General features: G+C 35.5%; 1 protein-coding gene across 1 annotated transcript in view; it reads left to right on the top strand.

Moving 5' to 3' along the window:
• The window catches only part of SEC23A (SEC23 homolog A, COPII component), a 28,036-nt gene extending 11,005 nt beyond the window's left edge, over positions 1-17,031 (top strand). Inside the window, exons 10-20 of the mRNA XM_005520281.3 lie at positions 435-558; positions 1,242-1,322; positions 3,072-3,161; positions 4,390-4,496; positions 5,436-5,589; positions 6,317-6,394; positions 7,382-7,543; positions 9,049-9,135; positions 10,612-10,767; positions 11,359-11,424; positions 15,614-17,031. Coding sequence (XP_005520338.1) covers positions 435-558; positions 1,242-1,322; positions 3,072-3,161; positions 4,390-4,496; positions 5,436-5,589; positions 6,317-6,394; positions 7,382-7,543; positions 9,049-9,135; positions 10,612-10,767; positions 11,359-11,424; positions 15,614-15,703 — 1,195 coding nt within the window. The 3' untranslated portion in view covers positions 15,704-17,031. The remainder of the gene's footprint in view (positions 1-434; positions 559-1,241; positions 1,323-3,071; positions 3,162-4,389; positions 4,497-5,435; positions 5,590-6,316; positions 6,395-7,381; positions 7,544-9,048; positions 9,136-10,611; positions 10,768-11,358; positions 11,425-15,613) is intronic.
• The last annotated feature ends 227 nt before the right edge of the window (positions 17,032-17,258 follow it).

The raw sequence follows: 17,258 nt of genomic DNA, 5'->3' as shown, positions 1-17,258 counted from the left end.
GCAGGATTTGCTATTTCATGACAGATGGCATCTATTGCAGTTACATCCACAGAATGCTGCTATCATGCTTCTTGAGCATAGATTTAACCCTGAAAGAATGAACTACACAAAATACTATAGTTTGGAATAATAAATATTAGAAGTAAACTGACTTTTGTGACAGGAACTTGAGACATCCTTAGTGTTGAAAGTCCAGGATAGTATTTTCCCAGTGAAAAAATTTCTATGTAATATAATGACCTTAAAATGCATAGGGCAAGAAGCTCACTTAAAACTTTCATCCTTAATATTGTAGCAAAATTCTTTAGCCTATTTTAAGAAGGTAAAAATATGTCTCACAGTGAATTGTCTTTAGTTTTAGTCTTTAATAAAAATGAATTATATAAATGATCTATTTTCACTCATGGGTTTTGTTTATTTATTTTGTTCTCTAGAGGCTACATGGTAATGGGAGACTCTTTCAATACGTCATTATTCAAGCAAACTTTTCAGAGAGTATTCACTAAAGATATGCAAGGACAATTTAAAATGGGATTTGGTGGTACATTAGAAATAAAGGTAAGCATACAAAAATGCAGTCTGTTAGTGAAACAATGGAATAGGATGGTTGCAAGCTGCAATCTTTGCCCTTTTAAGGAATTTTTAGGAACATGCTGAACAGATGTACTGAGTTTGGCCTGTACATAGCTGTACATAGTCCTGTCTATCTTTCTGCAGTTCTAGGATTCTGTAAATGTGAGTTAGGTATAATGGTAGTTCCTTCTCACCTTGCATTCAGTGACAGCTAAAAGAGAGACTAAAGCAAAATAAATGTTTCCATTAGAAACTCAAAATGCTGTGAGCTTAGATTTTGGTATCAGTGGTTTCTTGGTTTTAGGTAGGTCAGTTTCTGTATATGGTCCAGGACAAATTTTCTTTTAGTTTCCATCTTTATCAGAATCCATTCTATCATTTTAACAATGTTGTGTTTTGCCTCCACCAATTGTGAGAATCTTAGAGCTAAATATGCTGTAGGTGCAGGTACTGCCCTTGTTGATGTTATATGTTGATGTTGACAAACATAATTAAGTGTAGAAACTGAGAACATGGAAAGTGTTTCCAAATGTATTAAGCATTATTATAACCTTTCCTAAAGATATCAGTAACGTAATATGCATTGAAGTTTTAATTATCTTGCGATAAAATGAGACTGAATTCCTTAGTGTGGCATGTTAATGTATATTTTTATTTGAAATATGCAGACTTCGAGAGAAGTAAAGATTTCTGGAGCGATTGGACCCTGTGTCTCTCTCAACTCTAAGGGACCTTGTGTCTCAGAAAATGTAAGTAAGCTTCACTGAAAATGAAGGTAATATTCTACTAAGGAATAATAATATTTCTGGATTTGAAGAGAGGCTGAAACTTACATAAATGGAACAAAGTGTTCACTTTGTACCAATTTTAAATTAAATGCATGCAAGCTCACATTTATTACAAGGTCAGGTTCAATTGTATTAGACCTTGCAGATCCCTTGTTATTTATTGTACTAAGACACTTGTTTAGATTTGCCTACTTGTTTACATTGTTTAGATTTGGTTGCTTTGAAATTGTTATACAAAAGTTATATGATGATGTAGCAGAAAGCAAGTAGAAGTGAGTTAGCATGCTTTATTGTTAAAATCAGAGCTGTGTCCTTTTATCCAAAGTGAACCATAAAAGTACATTTTTTAGAAAGAATTGACAGAACACAAGGACACAAGACTTTGGAAACATCCCTTTTATCTGAACTCTGTTTACCCATTTCTGCAGATGTTTCACCAAATGCACATTTAATTAATTGATTGAAAGATCCAGCTATTGTAGGCTCCTCAAGTAATACCTTTAAAATTATATTAGACTTAAATCATCACCTATTTTCTTATCAGATAATATTAACTTTCTATTACCAATAAAAAAACAATTCCTGTAAGTGACCAAGATATCTTACATTTGAGAAGTCTCACTTTTATTCCCAACTATCTGCATAATAGAGCACTTCCGAATATGAAAATGCTCACAAATGGTCTGTTCTAATCAAACACTTTTATTCTGTGAATTTTCCTTGTATTTATGATTGCATCTTTGTGAATATAAAAATTTCAATATAACCAGCATTTTTTTTTCTTGGTGATCTGGTACAGATTTTTCTCATTTCATTGCCTGGAGGGATTGCATATATTGCAATAAAAGTTAAAATCCCCAAAAATAAATTAGGATTTTATCTCATTATTTAAGCTACATATCTGTTTCATAGGCTGTAATAGGAAATTCAGTTGTGAGATTGTCTGTTTTGTAGTTATATCATGATTCATTTATATTCTAAATCCCTTTTTGTTGAAATTATCTGAATTGAAATTTGAATACGAATAAAATGAGTGTGCATGCAGCTCATTTGAGTGGTAACTGGACAATTCCTTTAGTCATAATGCTTTCAAGTGAATATAGGCACAGTGACAATATTGCCAGTGTAGCTTTCCTTAAATGTTTTATTTGCTTTCACTGTGTCCATTATGGATGATGGATTAATTTAATTGGTTTTGCTGGATATTTATGTTGCTTTGATGCGAAAAGGGAATTGTCAGTTGAAATACACTGCTATCTGTGTACAGTTCCCTTGTTAGTTACTAGAGACTGTGTAACTAAATAAAAACGTAGTGTGTTAGCTGCAACTTAGTTTTACTGCTGCACCTTAGAAGAATCATTCCACTTCCATGTGCCTTTTGTTCTGCTTAAGCAAAGTCTGGTACTTTGTCTTGTTTCTAACTTGCTTTTTCAGTCTTTTTCTAATGCCAGTTCCTGATCTTTATACTGCATTCTTTAATGTATTAATTATTTAAAACAACGATATCTCTTTTTTTTATTATTATTTTATTATTCCTACATCCAGCACTGCAGTTGCTTTGCAGACGTGTTTGAGAAGGTGTCAGAGTGAGCAGGGAGAAAGCTTGTGAGAGTAATTGCAAACAGTTACTGATAATGGGATATATATATATATATCTATATATATATATATATGTAATGCTGATAAAAATATTACAAAATCTTTCTGCAGGAGATTGGAACAGGAGGCACTTGTCAGTGGAAGATTTGTGGTCTTAATCCTACTACAACACTTGCACTGTACTTTGAGGTGGTAAACCAGGTAATAAATATTTGTCTATTAAACACAGTAATCTTACTTTATATGACTGTCAAAGCTTGCATTTTTGTGTGATTCCCCCTAAGCTCAGTAGCAGGGATAAAAATGATGTTGACATTTTGTGTTGTCAAAGTTCAGAGGTGGACACTAACTACTTAATGATGGGCTAATCTTCTTGTATGTGATAATGAGCACTAAAGAACTCTACAGATTTTGATTAGAGTTCATAATCTCTATTTTTTCTTTCATTGTGTTACTTATTGAATATATTTTAATTGCATCCATGAAAGTGCTGTAATCTGTATATTTATAAGTGCTTTTCATTATTTCTCTGATGTTTTAGTTACAAGGTAATTACTACATAGTGTTACATTTTAATTTATTGCTCAGTATTTGCAAGCAAAGATTGGTTTCATTGAAATGCATGAAGGGCAAATACTCTGGTTCCCCGTTTCCCTGAGGGGTTACTAGAAAAGAGAATCAAAATTTGAGGAGCAAGTGTGGCACTCATTCTCATACCATTTCTTATTCCAAGTAGCAGCTCAGGAACTGAACTGGCTGTAGTTTCTATATATTTAATATACTGTATTTCATAGTTTATCTATGCAAAGGTTTGAAAACTTGAACTTGCGTTAGCCAGGTTTTGATTTTACTTCTTGTATGGCTCATTTTATTAGTAGCTCTAAAACCAGTCTAATTATTGTGTGTAATAGTTGATTTCAACTCTCTTTCTCTTTTGAATTGCTTATATAGCGTGTAAACCTGTATTTTCACTGAGCGGAGTTTTGAAATTTCAATTTACACCTGGATTCCAATCTTTGTTTTGATGGCACTATTGGAGATCCATTGATCAACAATTTGGACTAGTATAAATTTTCTTATCCTGTAATTCCAGTGAATCATATGGTGTTCAAATAGAATGTAGTGAAACCAGGAATTGTAAGGCCCCTTGGAAGATGTTGTCTCTTTAAGGGCATGTGTAAGGAGAGGACATTGATTGCTGTAAGGATATCTGGTGAAGGCAGCAACTGCTTCGAACATCATCCCTTAACAATCTCCAAGTTGATTATCTCTGTTTAGTAAAGGTACTCAACATAACAAAAGCACCAGACAATGCATTAATATAACTTGGGCTGCCTATTGCAAAGATTTTCTAGTAATTAGTTATACATTTTCAAATTATATGGTAAAATCTTGAGATTCTCTTTCATTTTTTTCCTTCTGTACTTAGCACAATGCTCCCATTCCTCAAGGAGGACGTGGTGCAATCCAGTTTGTGACTCAGTACCAGCATTCCAGTGGGCAGAGACGTATCAGAGTGACCACAGTTGCCAGAAAGTATGTTTTACTTTCATGAATAATTTTTGAAAACCAGGGTGTATATATGTAGATATATATATCCCTTTTACTTCATAGGTTTTGTAAGCAGTCTTTTGTTCAGACAGTTTCCTCTCTTGTTCTGGGGACTGTTTTTTCTCTGAGAGGTTACAGTGGCTGTATAATGTTATTATAGGAAATAATTTCTCTGAAGAAAGCCAAGTGATTTTAGACAAAAGGGAAGCTTTGAGTGAAATTCTGTGGCCTAAACTCAGGATGTGTTGGAGTTAGGGAATGGCAAAAATCACTTAATGAATTAACTTGAGAATGCTAACTGCAGTTCAGAGGGATGTAAATTCACATGTATAACCTTTACTTGCTGTTTCCTTGATTCAATATACTTCACAATTTCAGGAAATGATGTTAAATATTTTGATGACATTTTTTAATGTCCAGTGACATTTATTTTTTCTAAGCTGAAGGAGATCATTGCTTGGTTAATTTGATGGAAAATTCAGTTTATTGAAAAAAGCATTGCCCTAACTGTTGAAAAGACTGTGTTGTTAACTTATTTAGTTGTATTAGTAGAATCCTGGTGACTGATGAAAGGTCTAATTAATAGTTTACTCTGAAAATTAAAAAGAACTGGCAAAGTGCAGAAGAAAATTGCTTAGTTGGGAATGTGTGGTTAGATTCATGGATGGTGTTTTCTGTAACAACCTTTCATCATTAATTTTTAAAAAAATATGATAGCTGTTCTATTTGTGATGTTATATTTTATTTTGCTGGTTGCATGGCATCTGTACAAATAAGGAACATTTCTAATTAAAGAATGGTGAACTGGGAGGCTGCTCATTTAATCTACCATTCAGCTTTCTTTGCCTTAATTTTGAAAGATTATTTTGAGGTTGGATTTTTTCCTTTCACTGTGATGCAAATCCTTGTATTTTTATTTTGCAGCTGGGCAGATGCACAGACCCAGATTCAAAACATTGCTGCGTCTTTTGACCAGGAAGCTGCTGCAATTCTCATGGCTAGATTGGCAGTGTACAGGGCAGAGACAGAGGAGGGCCCTGATGTTCTGAGGTGGCTGGACAGACAACTTATCCGACTGGTAAAATGAGCTGTACTGAAAGAGTCAGATGGGTTTCTTGAATGCAGGCACATAAGTGACTACTGTTCAATGATAGTTAATTTTTTGTGTTTATTTTAAAAGAAACTGAAACCTTAATTTCCACATGAAATTATGCAGGATTAACTAACATCATCTATTTCAAATTTAAAAAAGAGCAGGTATGTTTTCAGTTCATTTATTAATGTTTCTGCAGCACATGATAATTGCTAGGAATTAAGAGAAATTTTAATATGTGATTAGCAGAAATCAAAGTTTTCTCTAGTTTCTGCTGTCTGTTAGGATATTGTAGAGTAAATATTTTTAGCAGAAGAAAAAAAAGAAGGCAAAATATCTAGAAAACCATATGGATTTTATTTTTATTGTCAAAAGTTCAATTTTCTGTTTGATTTTTTAAACTATATTTTTTTTGTAAGTAATTACTTATCAATAATTTAATTCTAAAAAAATTCTTTTGGGCTGTTTAGTTTTCTAAGTCTGCTCAGTGATTTTAGAAGGGGAAACAACCAACAAACAAAGTTTGTAAAGCCTCATATGCAAGAAAATCACTGCTTGTTAAAAAGAGAAATTGTGCCAGTGTTTGCTAGGTTTCTGTTTGTTTACAAAGTTGCAAGCAGCACAAGTCATGTGCCTGTTAAAACCACACTTACAGTAATGGCATGACCATGCAAGTATATTTTTTAATATAGATTTTTCTTATTTGCTTCAGTGTCAGAAGTTTGGAGAATATCACAAGGATGATCCAAGCTCTTTCAGATTTTCAGAAACATTTTCACTTTATCCACAGGTGAGTTTGTATACAGGAAGGTTTGTCTATAGGGATAGAAGAGATTGCTCAGTGAAGAAAGAGTTCATGTAGCACTGAGTACAATAAGGCATATCAGGATGAATAGAACCCCAGCCCCCAACTACTGTCTGGCCTGTGACATTAGGAAAATCACTTCTGTTTTCTGTGCTGCTTTGTCCCCTTTTGTCCTCTGCCCTGACAGTTAAATATCTAACTGGATATTTTTTGTTCCTGTTACAATGAAATCCTTATCTCACCTGAATTTGTATTTCATATAATGACACTTTTTAATGGGCTGTTCTAATGAAGAAATTCAGAAAACATAAGAAAATAAATGGGTTTGCTTTATTGTTTCTGTCCCATATGATTTATGATACTGACCAGAAAAGAGACACTACTCTGTGAAGTGAAGTTGACCTTGACTGTATTAAACTTTGAATAGTTTATTTGATAATAATCCATTCTGATAAATTTCTCCCTTCTGATAGCTCAGATACTTCACTTTTGGAATCTTCGTATGCTTCCATGATATTTCTGTTTCAGTTACCTATTAATCCATCTGTAGGCATTAAATGTTACATAGAGATTGAATCAGCATGTGGAGAATTGTTTCAGCAATGAAAGCATATGCTTTTACTAACAAAGTTTGACTTTGCTGTGGTTAATATTCCTTTTTCTGTTCACATGCTATATAGCTTAGTTGTAGAACAGCAACCTCCCTCACAGGAACAGTAAAATGTACAGAAGGTAAGGATTTCAAAGCTGTTTTGTAGGTTTACCCATTCTGATACCTCTCTTACTGTCATGAGAGTGTGTAAAAACTGGCAAAGGTGCATATAAAAATTCAAAATTGTAAAGGAGTACCAGGAGTTGGAATTCAGTTTTGTTGTGGCATTGATCTCATGTAGTTTGTGGAAAATATTTTTCTTCTTGTACAGCTATCCTTCTAATCTGTCAAAGTTCAAAACACTGGTTCTTGTTTTGCAGTTCATGTTTCACTTGAGAAGATCTCCTTTCTTACAAGTTTTTAACAACAGTCCAGATGAGAGCTCCTATTATCGTCACCATTTTATGCGTCAAGATCTAACCCAGTCACTTATCATGGTTCAGCCGATTCTTTATGCCTACTCTTTCAATGGACCTCCAGAGGTATCAGTAAATTAATTCCATAGTGGGTTAAAAAGTGCTTTGTTGAGAAAGAGGTGATTGCTGTCTTCACTGTTACATGTTATAAAATGTATTGGTTTAAAATTTATTGTATGAGAAAGAACATTCATTTAATTTAAGACAGCTATGGACGAGGCATATCTCAGAATTCTGATGTAGCAGTCTTGTGAAGAAGTCACTTTGTAAAGAGGCTATGTTTTAAACTTGATGGTACTTTTTTGTTAGTTTTTGAGAGCTTTTATTGGTTTTGTGGTGCCAGAATGTAAACATAAATGGAAATGCTTTTATTTAAAAATATACTTTCACTGTTGCCTGAAAGAAAAATTGAGTTTTTTTTTTTAAATGTACAGATTTTCTTCTATTTTACTGCCTTAATCCGAAGCTTCTAATTTTAATATGGTTCCCATTATGTGTAGATTTAGTACAGAATCTTCCAGCTGACCTTGTCACAGCACATTCTGTATAAACCTAAAATAAAAAGCTGGTCTTCCAAGAAGGTTCTGAAAGAAGTGCAAGACACTTCTTTGTGTCAGCAGATAACAAAAGTAGTCTGTTACATAAAAGAGAATGAGGCAAAAAAAAGAGAGTGAGAGGCAGTGAAAACAAGCATAGTAGTCAAGGATCTTAGCAGGTTGGATTTCAAACCTTTTTTAGGATTGTTTTTTTTTAGACTATTCATGAGGATATAAAAAAAAAGACTTTTAGAAGTGAAGTTTAAATGAAAGTAATAAGGTAGTTTGTGAAGAACAGCTTGCAATTGTAATATCACTCTCCCATGTATGGAAACTAAGTAGTTCCATTGGTGATTGAAGGACAAATATGATTAAGCAAGAGCTGGTGTGTTAGTGTAGAATGAATATTTTTTTCTTGATACTTGGAGTAGTTAATATTTTTGTTACTTTAGTACTTTAGTTACTTTAGTTACTGATTCAGTTAAATCATATAGCACCGATACAGTGTCACTACCCTTAAAAATGTGACTTAAAACCTTTAATATTACATTAGATTTCAGAAATCAAGAGTATTTACTATATACAGTATTGGGGGATATATATGCACAATAATAATATGCTGTAAGAACAAGACTTAAAAAAAACCCCAAACAACCTCCAAAACCCAAATCTTACACCTGAATAACTGCTAAATCCTTATACATTGAAATGCAATTCAAATTAATGGCATTGTATGGGTAAATACAGAGGTACATGAAAGACTAGTAAAGTGCATAATAATGAAAGGGGTTTCAGCTCTTGAATACATTTTTTATTACTTTCATGAAGTTTTAGATACAGAATCAGGCAGGATAACTTCAGAATGAAATCATGTGGGTTGTAGATGTGTAACATGAAAAGGAGCAAATACAGAGCTTTAGTAAGTGATTGAAAAAGTTCCTAAGATTCAGTTACTGATTAAAAAATCTGGCAATGCCATCTGATTGCTCAAATCTGCATCATTTGATAATTTTAAAATTTATTTTTAAATCTTAGCCTGTTCTTCTGGATAGCAGCAGCATTTTACCAGATCGCATTCTCCTTATGGACACCTTTTTCCAAATACTTATTTATCATGGAGAGGTAAGAGTTGTCATTTTTTACATAAATACTCTTTCCATGTAGGAGTGCTACATTATGGAAATCACTGGGAGTGAGGCTCCAGTTCTCTTGCACCTCAGTGCTTGACACTCTCATCTGTATGGCTGACATCAGAGTCCTAGTTTGTGTTTGTAGTTTGGTAGTTTAACATGTCTGTATGCGGATACCTGACATGGCTTGACCTTTTGGTCCTATTTCTTATGACAAATTTGAGATAAATTAGCTTCAATATGCAGAGTAATTTTTTAAATCAATATTTTCCCTACTTTAGAGAGTATTATACCCTGCCTCCCCCTCCTCCCCACTTTTCACTCATTTATTTTAGATCTATAAATTGGTTCTTCAGAGATTGGTAGTCAGAACACCAAGTTTTATAGTTACCCTTCATCTGTACTGTCCTGGAGGAATGGAACTGCTGCTGGCAATTTGGTAGATAGACATCCCTTAGTAATAAAATTAAAGTGCTTGTGACTTGCTACCACTCTTCCTCCCTGGAAGAATTGAGCTGCTGCTTTTTACTACTTTGCTACTGTAAATGATCCATAGCTGAGAATTTGAAAAATACTGTTCTGGACCATGTCCTTGTAGCTGCACTGATAAAACTAAACATCAACACTCCTTAAGTAGCAGAATGTAATCTCATTTTTGTAAGGTGCTATCAGTAAGCAGCAGTGGTGGGCTGCTCCCTGAGGGAAGGAGAACAGGGAGCTGTGCATCACTGCGAGGCAGGGTCTTGTCACTGAGGACCTGTCCCCACTGTACCTGAGCAAGGCTAGTGGAGCAGCTATGGGCCGTAGCCAGACTCAGCCTTGAGTCCAGATCACCAGACAAGTTGATGGGGATGAGGCAGCTCCAAGTTCTGGCCACAAAGTCAAGTCCTCGAGTGGGGGTCCAGATCAGTAGGTGCATGGCCAGGTACAGGCACGTAGCTCAGACAGGAGTCAGGAATGAGACCCTCAGTTTAAAAGCAGCTGCCAAGCAGAGGAGGGAGGAGCCCCTGCTGAAGGTCCCTGCAGGTCTTTCCTAACAATTGCCTGTATCAGTGAGCTGACCTTGAGCACCCAGCTTTGATCCTAGAGGGTGGGGAGATTGTGCTACTGACTCTGAAAGATATCAGTGTAAGCACTTTTTTCTTATATGTCATAAACATGCACATCAAAGAAGTGTAAATAATATCCTTGACCTCCTCCAAACAAAATATTTGGCATGTAAAACATGACAGAAAAAGAGGGAAATACAAATGGACCACAAATTGTTAAGAGTTTGAAAAAACCCATCTAGTAGCATGTTACTTGCACATCTTGGCTTTTAAAAATTAACTTGCATGCTATAGGGCGGAAAGGGATGAGTGATAGAAAAGAGGCTAGCAATGGCACATTCTCCTCTGAAAAGACCTGGGGGTCCTTGAAGAAAGTTTGGTGAGTAAGTTCTAAACTTCTTTCTTTCCCCTGTCCTCAGACCATAGCGCAGTGGCGGAAGTCGGGGTACCAAGATATGCCCGAATATGAAAATTTCCACCACTTACTACAAGCTCCAGTAGATGATGCCCAAGAAATTCTCCATTCCAGATTTCCAATGCCCAGATACATTGATACAGAGCATGGAGGAAGCCAGGTATGGTGAAATGTATATTATATAATTTTGGAAATCATGTGTTAGTAATGTTGTGAGATATTTTTGGCAGTAAAAATGCATTTCTCTGCTAAAATATACATAAATTGCAAGTCAATGTTCTGAATCTTAAAGCTTTTACATAGCAAGATATTTAATAGTAGCTTTCCCCCTAATTTATGAATTTTGCTATTTAGTATTATTTTAATCTTACTGACTTGGATTGATTCTTTGTGTAAGGTGCATAGGGCAGAAAAGACAGTACTTGTCTGGGTCTCTGAACCAATACCAGAATTACTATTTGTGTTATTTTTTTAAAACTTACTAATTAATGTCTTGTTGATATTCACACTTGTTTTGTTAGTGCTTGAAAAAGACAAAAGCTTACTTTCAGCTGCATCAAAGAGTTCTTAGCAGTTCTTCATTATAGCTGTGGAATCAGCAAGTGGCATTATTTACAGAGGTGCTGTTTGCAGTGTCTGCATCTCCAGATAATAGAAATGACATATTTCATACATATGCAGTTTTTTTCTGAGTGCAGCAAAATTCTGTTTGAGAAGATCAATTTATTGTCTCTGTTTTATTTTTTTAAAGGCTCGTTTCCTGCTTTCAAAAGTAAATCCCTCTCAGACTCATAACAATATGTATGCGTGGGGACAGGTGAGTATGAATCTGTTGAACCTTGTACACATGATTTTTTTCCCCCCCCTATTTCAGAAGGCAAGTGGCACACTACGCACATATAAGTAATAGTGCAGTTTTTGAAACTGAAAAAGAGATGCAGGTTTGGTCTGATGCGACCAAAATTACATAAGTTAAAAAAAATGGGCTTAATTTGTTCTGACAGAAATTATATAGTTTACTATTTTAAGCTTCTGTTAGGCTGCTTTCATGTCTAGCCTACTTTCTTAGTGTTGTCTTAAGACTATGGGTTTGATGCTTGCCTGACAAAGCCTCTCCAAGGACTTTACCTGAAACAGTTTTGCGAAGTCAAAACCAGATATTTTATTGAGGCAACAGATAAAAAGATTTGGAATAGTCACTGATAAGTGCACTTACTGCCTTAGTACTGAATATTCTGAGGCTAGACAGTGATTCACTGAGCTGAGTTTGCAATTCATTAAGCTTGACTTCACCAGTAATTAAGTTTAGTTTTATTCTGCTAAGTAGCAGAGATGCAGATCTTACTAGAGTGTTCCTGTTTTGGCGGGAGAGAGGAGCAAATCCATCAGCCTGTCTGAAAGGTGGAATCATATTCTTGTTCACACCATGGTGGACTTAACATACCAATTTTATACCTGCTATAGTAAAATCGGATTGGTTCTCTGTTGCTGCATTGAAAGGTGTAAGTAGGGCAGCCACTTTATCAGTTTAGTATTGGTGGGTGTGTTTTTCATATATAAATGAGTGATAACGAGGGCTTAGGCAGCTTTGGTCAGGCTGAGCTGCCTTGTGGATGAAAATGTGTGTATATTGCTCAAGGGCAGAACAGAACTGTAACACTTCAGTATCACTTCTTCCACCTGGCTGAACCATTAGTAAGGCTGCTTGACCTTCACCTGGTGGCCTCCTCTTCAAGTCAGTATGTTGCAGCCTTGTATTGTTATATTCTTGTCCACCTGTATCACAGAGCTTTAGATCTCATCCCCATAAATACCTTAAAAATACTGGAAATGAGAGTGCTTTCCACACAAAGTCCAAGGGACTTTTTTGCAATAGGGGAAATAAGTTTTGAAGGTAGTTATAAGCAAGAACTGGAAAATACACCAGAGCCAGTGTACTGATGTTTTCCAGAATTTCTGTGGTATGGCTGACCAGGAACCAGTTTCCAAATCTTGTCCTGAGGAAGGAAGTTATGTTCAGACATTAAACATTCTATAGCAGCTTGTATTCTTGAATGTTGCATCTCTGTTCCATGTTCTCCTTCCACATTCAGCTTCTATAGTAAATGCTAGTGCAGTATCATCTTGTGCGAATGTAATGGCATCAGACATTTGAAGCTACATATTAACTGTGCTCTTAGAGTGTTTTGCTAAATTGTGTACAGTGTTGACGTTATGATGAGAAAGCTCTGTAGCAATTTTATGGCAGTCATATTTGTCAAGTAAGTTTTATTGGGCTACATTTTCATAAGGATGAATTGGTTCTAATGAAGCTTCTGGCAGTGAAGAGCACTGAGGTGAGAGTGAAAATACTTGAAAATTCTGTACTGAGTCAGGTCCAGCAAAATTTGCACACAAATCCGAAATTCTTTTGCTTCCAAAGTTGGTAATCTAACCAGCAGTTCATTAGTGCTTCTCTTCATCATGTTTCCCCTCAACATACACACAAATGCTGTAGTTTGGAAGCTCTTATTTTTAATTTAAACATTACCTGGAATTTTTTGATGTTTCCACATTTCCAGCAGTACAGGACAACTGTTTTCTGTTTGTTTAATTAAAAAGCAAATGAAACTGTATTCCAAATGTAAATACAAAAAATTCTTAAACTGATCTGTAAGATAATATTTCATGCTGGACAGGTGAGACTGATACATCTTGCTATGAATTCAGTTCTAGGGTAACATAAGGAATAGTGTATTAGCCTCCCCAGGGACACTGCAGTGTGTGTGCTCAGGATAATATGCTCTTGTATTTGCAGTTTTTTTGTGAAAAAAGTTGAATCAAGTACTAATTACGAAATGAGAAATGTTATGTCTGGGAGAAATTTTAATCTGATTTGCATCTTGCTCTTTTTTTCCTCATGACCTTCCTGGATTGTTTCGTATTTTATTTTGTGCGCAGCTGCAGGTCCACATTGACCTGAAGAGGGCACCCACACACCACTCAAAACATGTTTCAGGAGGTGATAAATTGCCTAGTTTGGTTTTCAGTATTTTAAGTAAAGATTTTCTTTAAACTTTAGCAGGCAGGTGCCTTAATAGTATAGAAAGCATTTTCAGAAAATAATGATAAACTTTTTGTGTGTTTCTCTTATGTGGTTGGTATTTGAAGATGAAGTTGAGATTTTCAAAAAGGACCTGTGACTGCTGATTGACAGCTGCTGAACATGAGCCAGGGTGTCATGGCTGTCGTCATGTCGTCATGGCCAAGAAGGCCGGTAGCACTCTGGTCTGGATCAAGAATATTGTGTCCAGCAGGACCAGGAAAGGCACTGTCCTCCTGTACTCAGCAGTGCTGAGGCCACACCTCGAGTCCTGTGTAGAGTTTTGGGCCCCTCACTGCAAGGAGGACACTGAGGTGCTGGAGTGTGTCCAGGAAAGGGAAATGGAGCTGGTGAGAGCTCTGGAGCACAAGTGAGGAGTGGGTGGGGGTGCTTAGTACAGGAGGCTCAAGGGGAGACCTTATCACTCTCTACAACTGCCTGGAAGGAGCCAGGTAGGAGCTGGTCTCTTATCACAAGTGAGAAGCAATGGGAAAAGAAAAAATGGCCTCAAGATGCCAGAGGACATTTAGATCGGATGTTAGGAAAGATTTCTTCATAGGAAGGGTTGTTAAGCGTTGGAATGGGCTGTCCAGGGAAATGGTAGAGTCATCATTCCTGGGGGTATTTAAGAAAGTGTAGATGTGACACTTTGGGACATGGTTTAGCAGTGTGTTTGGCAGGGTTAATGATTGGGATCAATGACCTTAGAGATATTTTCTATCTAAATGATTCTATGATTCTTAAATAAGAGAGCTCAGACTTAGCATTTGACAGGCCTGGAAGTAGACCATCCTTTAATCTCTTCTTGCTGCCATCTCATGATAGCTAATTTAGTATGCCAACCCTGAGAGTGGCTGTATATTACAGTGATCCAAGAAATCTTGCTGCACTTGGATTTGTCCCTTGACTGTTAACTGAGAACTGTTTCTAGTTCTCAGAAAACAGCACCAGTTCTGAGCATCCTCACTAGGGCTTTTATGTCTGTGTTTTGGAAGACTTTACAAGAGTTCCAACAGCTCTGGTTTGATTTGGAAATATGGATGCTTAGTACCTTTGAAAAGGTTGAATTTTTGAGATGTATAGGAATTCTTTCTACATCTGTAAATGGAAGTAGTGGTAGACTGGTCTCAAAAGACTTAATGTAATATTTGCAGAGTTGCCAACTGCTGGTTTATTTTGACTGTAAATTTGTTCAAAATTAGTAATTAAAACATGGCCATTTTGAACTTACTGAATTTGTGCTGAGGTCAAAAGGTAAATTGCAAGGATCCACCCAAAAGGTTTTTACAAATCTTTTGTGATCTGATTGTTTGTGACTTTGAGATGTTTTTGGTCTTTCTCTGAAGTGGTACAGAGCTGCAGGAGAAAATAAGCCCACCTCTCTTTGGGAAAGCTGTGTGACCTTCACTTGGTGTCAAATCAGACTCTTAGGGGATTTGTTTCCTCCTTTCACTGTTTTTGACATGTCTGAGCTCCACTGACAGATACTGACTTGTTGTTTGCACCATTTGCATATTACTGTTTCTCTCCTTTTTGCTCTACTGAGGTAGGAATGATGCAGGAACTGTGTTGTGAAAATTTTATTTACATTTAAAAGTTTGTAAGTTAATATTTGGCAGCTGTCGAAAACTCTGGAGTTTTGTATGGGTGACATAAGGATCTCGCTATACAGCAAGTCATTGCTGTATGTGTTAATGTGGAAGAGAATGTAGTTGTGGCTTATGCTTGAATTCATGTAAATATATGAAAATTTATGTAAATGTACAGTCTGCTGGCTTTTTTTGTCAGAGAATTTCAGCAATGATACGCTTCTAAGATTTTGCTAAATTTATAAAATGTTTATTCAATGGAACATATTGTGTCTTAAGATGCTTTTTCTTCACAATGTGTATAATCAGTGCTCCTTTTTTCCCTGATTTCATAGGAGTCTGGAGCACCCATTCTTACTGATGATGTCAGCTTACAAGTATTTATGGATCATCTGAAGAAACTCGCTGTCTCTAGTGCTGCCTGAAATTCTGCAGTGCATTGAAGGCACAGACAAAGCTGCAGCCATATTTCAGCTTTTTTCTCCTTTACCCTTTTTCCTTGTCTCTCTTTACAGAATGCTCTGATATGCACAAGCTGCCTGACTAGATGTAAAACAATGTTTTCAAAGAAAAGCTTTGTTATCAGCAAATGTTTTAATGTGAACTGCAGTTCATAAAAATTATAGGTAATAGACTAAGTTATAAGCAGAGGAAAAAGAACAGTAATTTTGATTATTGTGATACTATAATTACTTTGAGATCATTTGCAATAACTTTGAGATGTGATTTCAGTTTCTTGTTTAAATGGTTGATTATGCTTGGCAGTACAAAGGCGCATTGAACAATAAAGGAAATCTTTGGTGATGTCTGGATTTCCAGAGTGCTATGTGATTACTTTTGTTCACTCAATTTGAGCCTGAAGTGAGCAAAGCAACAACAAAAAGCACATAAGAATAGTATTAACACAGTCTTTTGATTTAGGCCGATGAACTTCTGTTTCCTGCAGAGATATTACTGTGCATGAATGGTTTATTTTAGCGGTCTTTAATTTCAAGTATTTCTTCCCATTTACCCTATTTGATTCTTTGGGAACAGAGATTTTCTTTATTTCAACATAAAGAATTTGAACTAAAAACATATAAAATCCGCTGTTGCACAAAATTTTAATCCACATGTATTTTGACCAAAGTATGTGTTACCAAACACAGTAACAGGTGAATATACTCAAAAGTTAACACTTTCAGCTTGCACTACCAAAATGAACTAAAAGAACAGCCTTGATTTTTGTCTTGGTAAGTGTTGTTAAAAATAGAATTTACCTTTTTTATTATTGCCTTATAATGTTATTACACTAATGCATGACACTGCACATCTGCTTTTTGTTTCTGCATACTTTTTGTTATGAATTCAACAGGCTATAGGTCTTGTTGAAACAGTATTACATAGAATATGATGTAATTAATTTGATGCTTAGTTCATACTTGATTATTTTGGGGGTGGATGAATTAGGAGGCTTTCCCATTTACTTGTTGAAGTTTACACATAAAACAGATGTTTACATAGGTAATATAACATTTTGACAAGCAAAGATGTGAAGTGTGGTAGTGGGCAATAAAAAAATGTGCCAAGTCTAAAGGAGTAGAGAGTTAATAGGAAATTCACTTGTTTATTGGTGTGATAAACATGAGGGGGGGTTTTTCTGTTTTCTGTAAATTCTTAAAAACCTTATTAAATCATTTGCTCTCCATTTCTCTGATCTAAATGAGATGAACTTTTTGCCTCAATAGAAATAAAACACATGTTTTTCCTCTCACTTTTTGTATTTATTGCACTGGTTTCTGTCAGTTCTTGAAATGAAGTGTGCAAATAAAGGTAATAGTGATAAAATTTAGAATAATTTCACTTTCTTTGTTCATGTAATAATTGGTAGAAAACTAATTTGACTTCCAGAGGTACTGAATGGTTTATGCTAGTGGCAATATAGAGGATAATTCAGTAGTTTTTTTGACTTTCTTTTGTTTTAGTTAATAAATGGCTTAA

This window comes from Pseudopodoces humilis, chromosome 7 (genome assembly GCF_049639895.1).
Source record: "Pseudopodoces humilis isolate 2021_Gansu_Grassland_sample_001 chromosome 7, ASM4963989v1, whole genome shotgun sequence".
Classification (NCBI taxonomy): Eukaryota; Metazoa; Chordata; class Aves; order Passeriformes; family Paridae; genus Pseudopodoces; species Pseudopodoces humilis.
The sequence above is the reverse complement of the archived record's forward strand: the minus strand, read 5'-3'. Positions and strand labels throughout refer to the sequence as shown.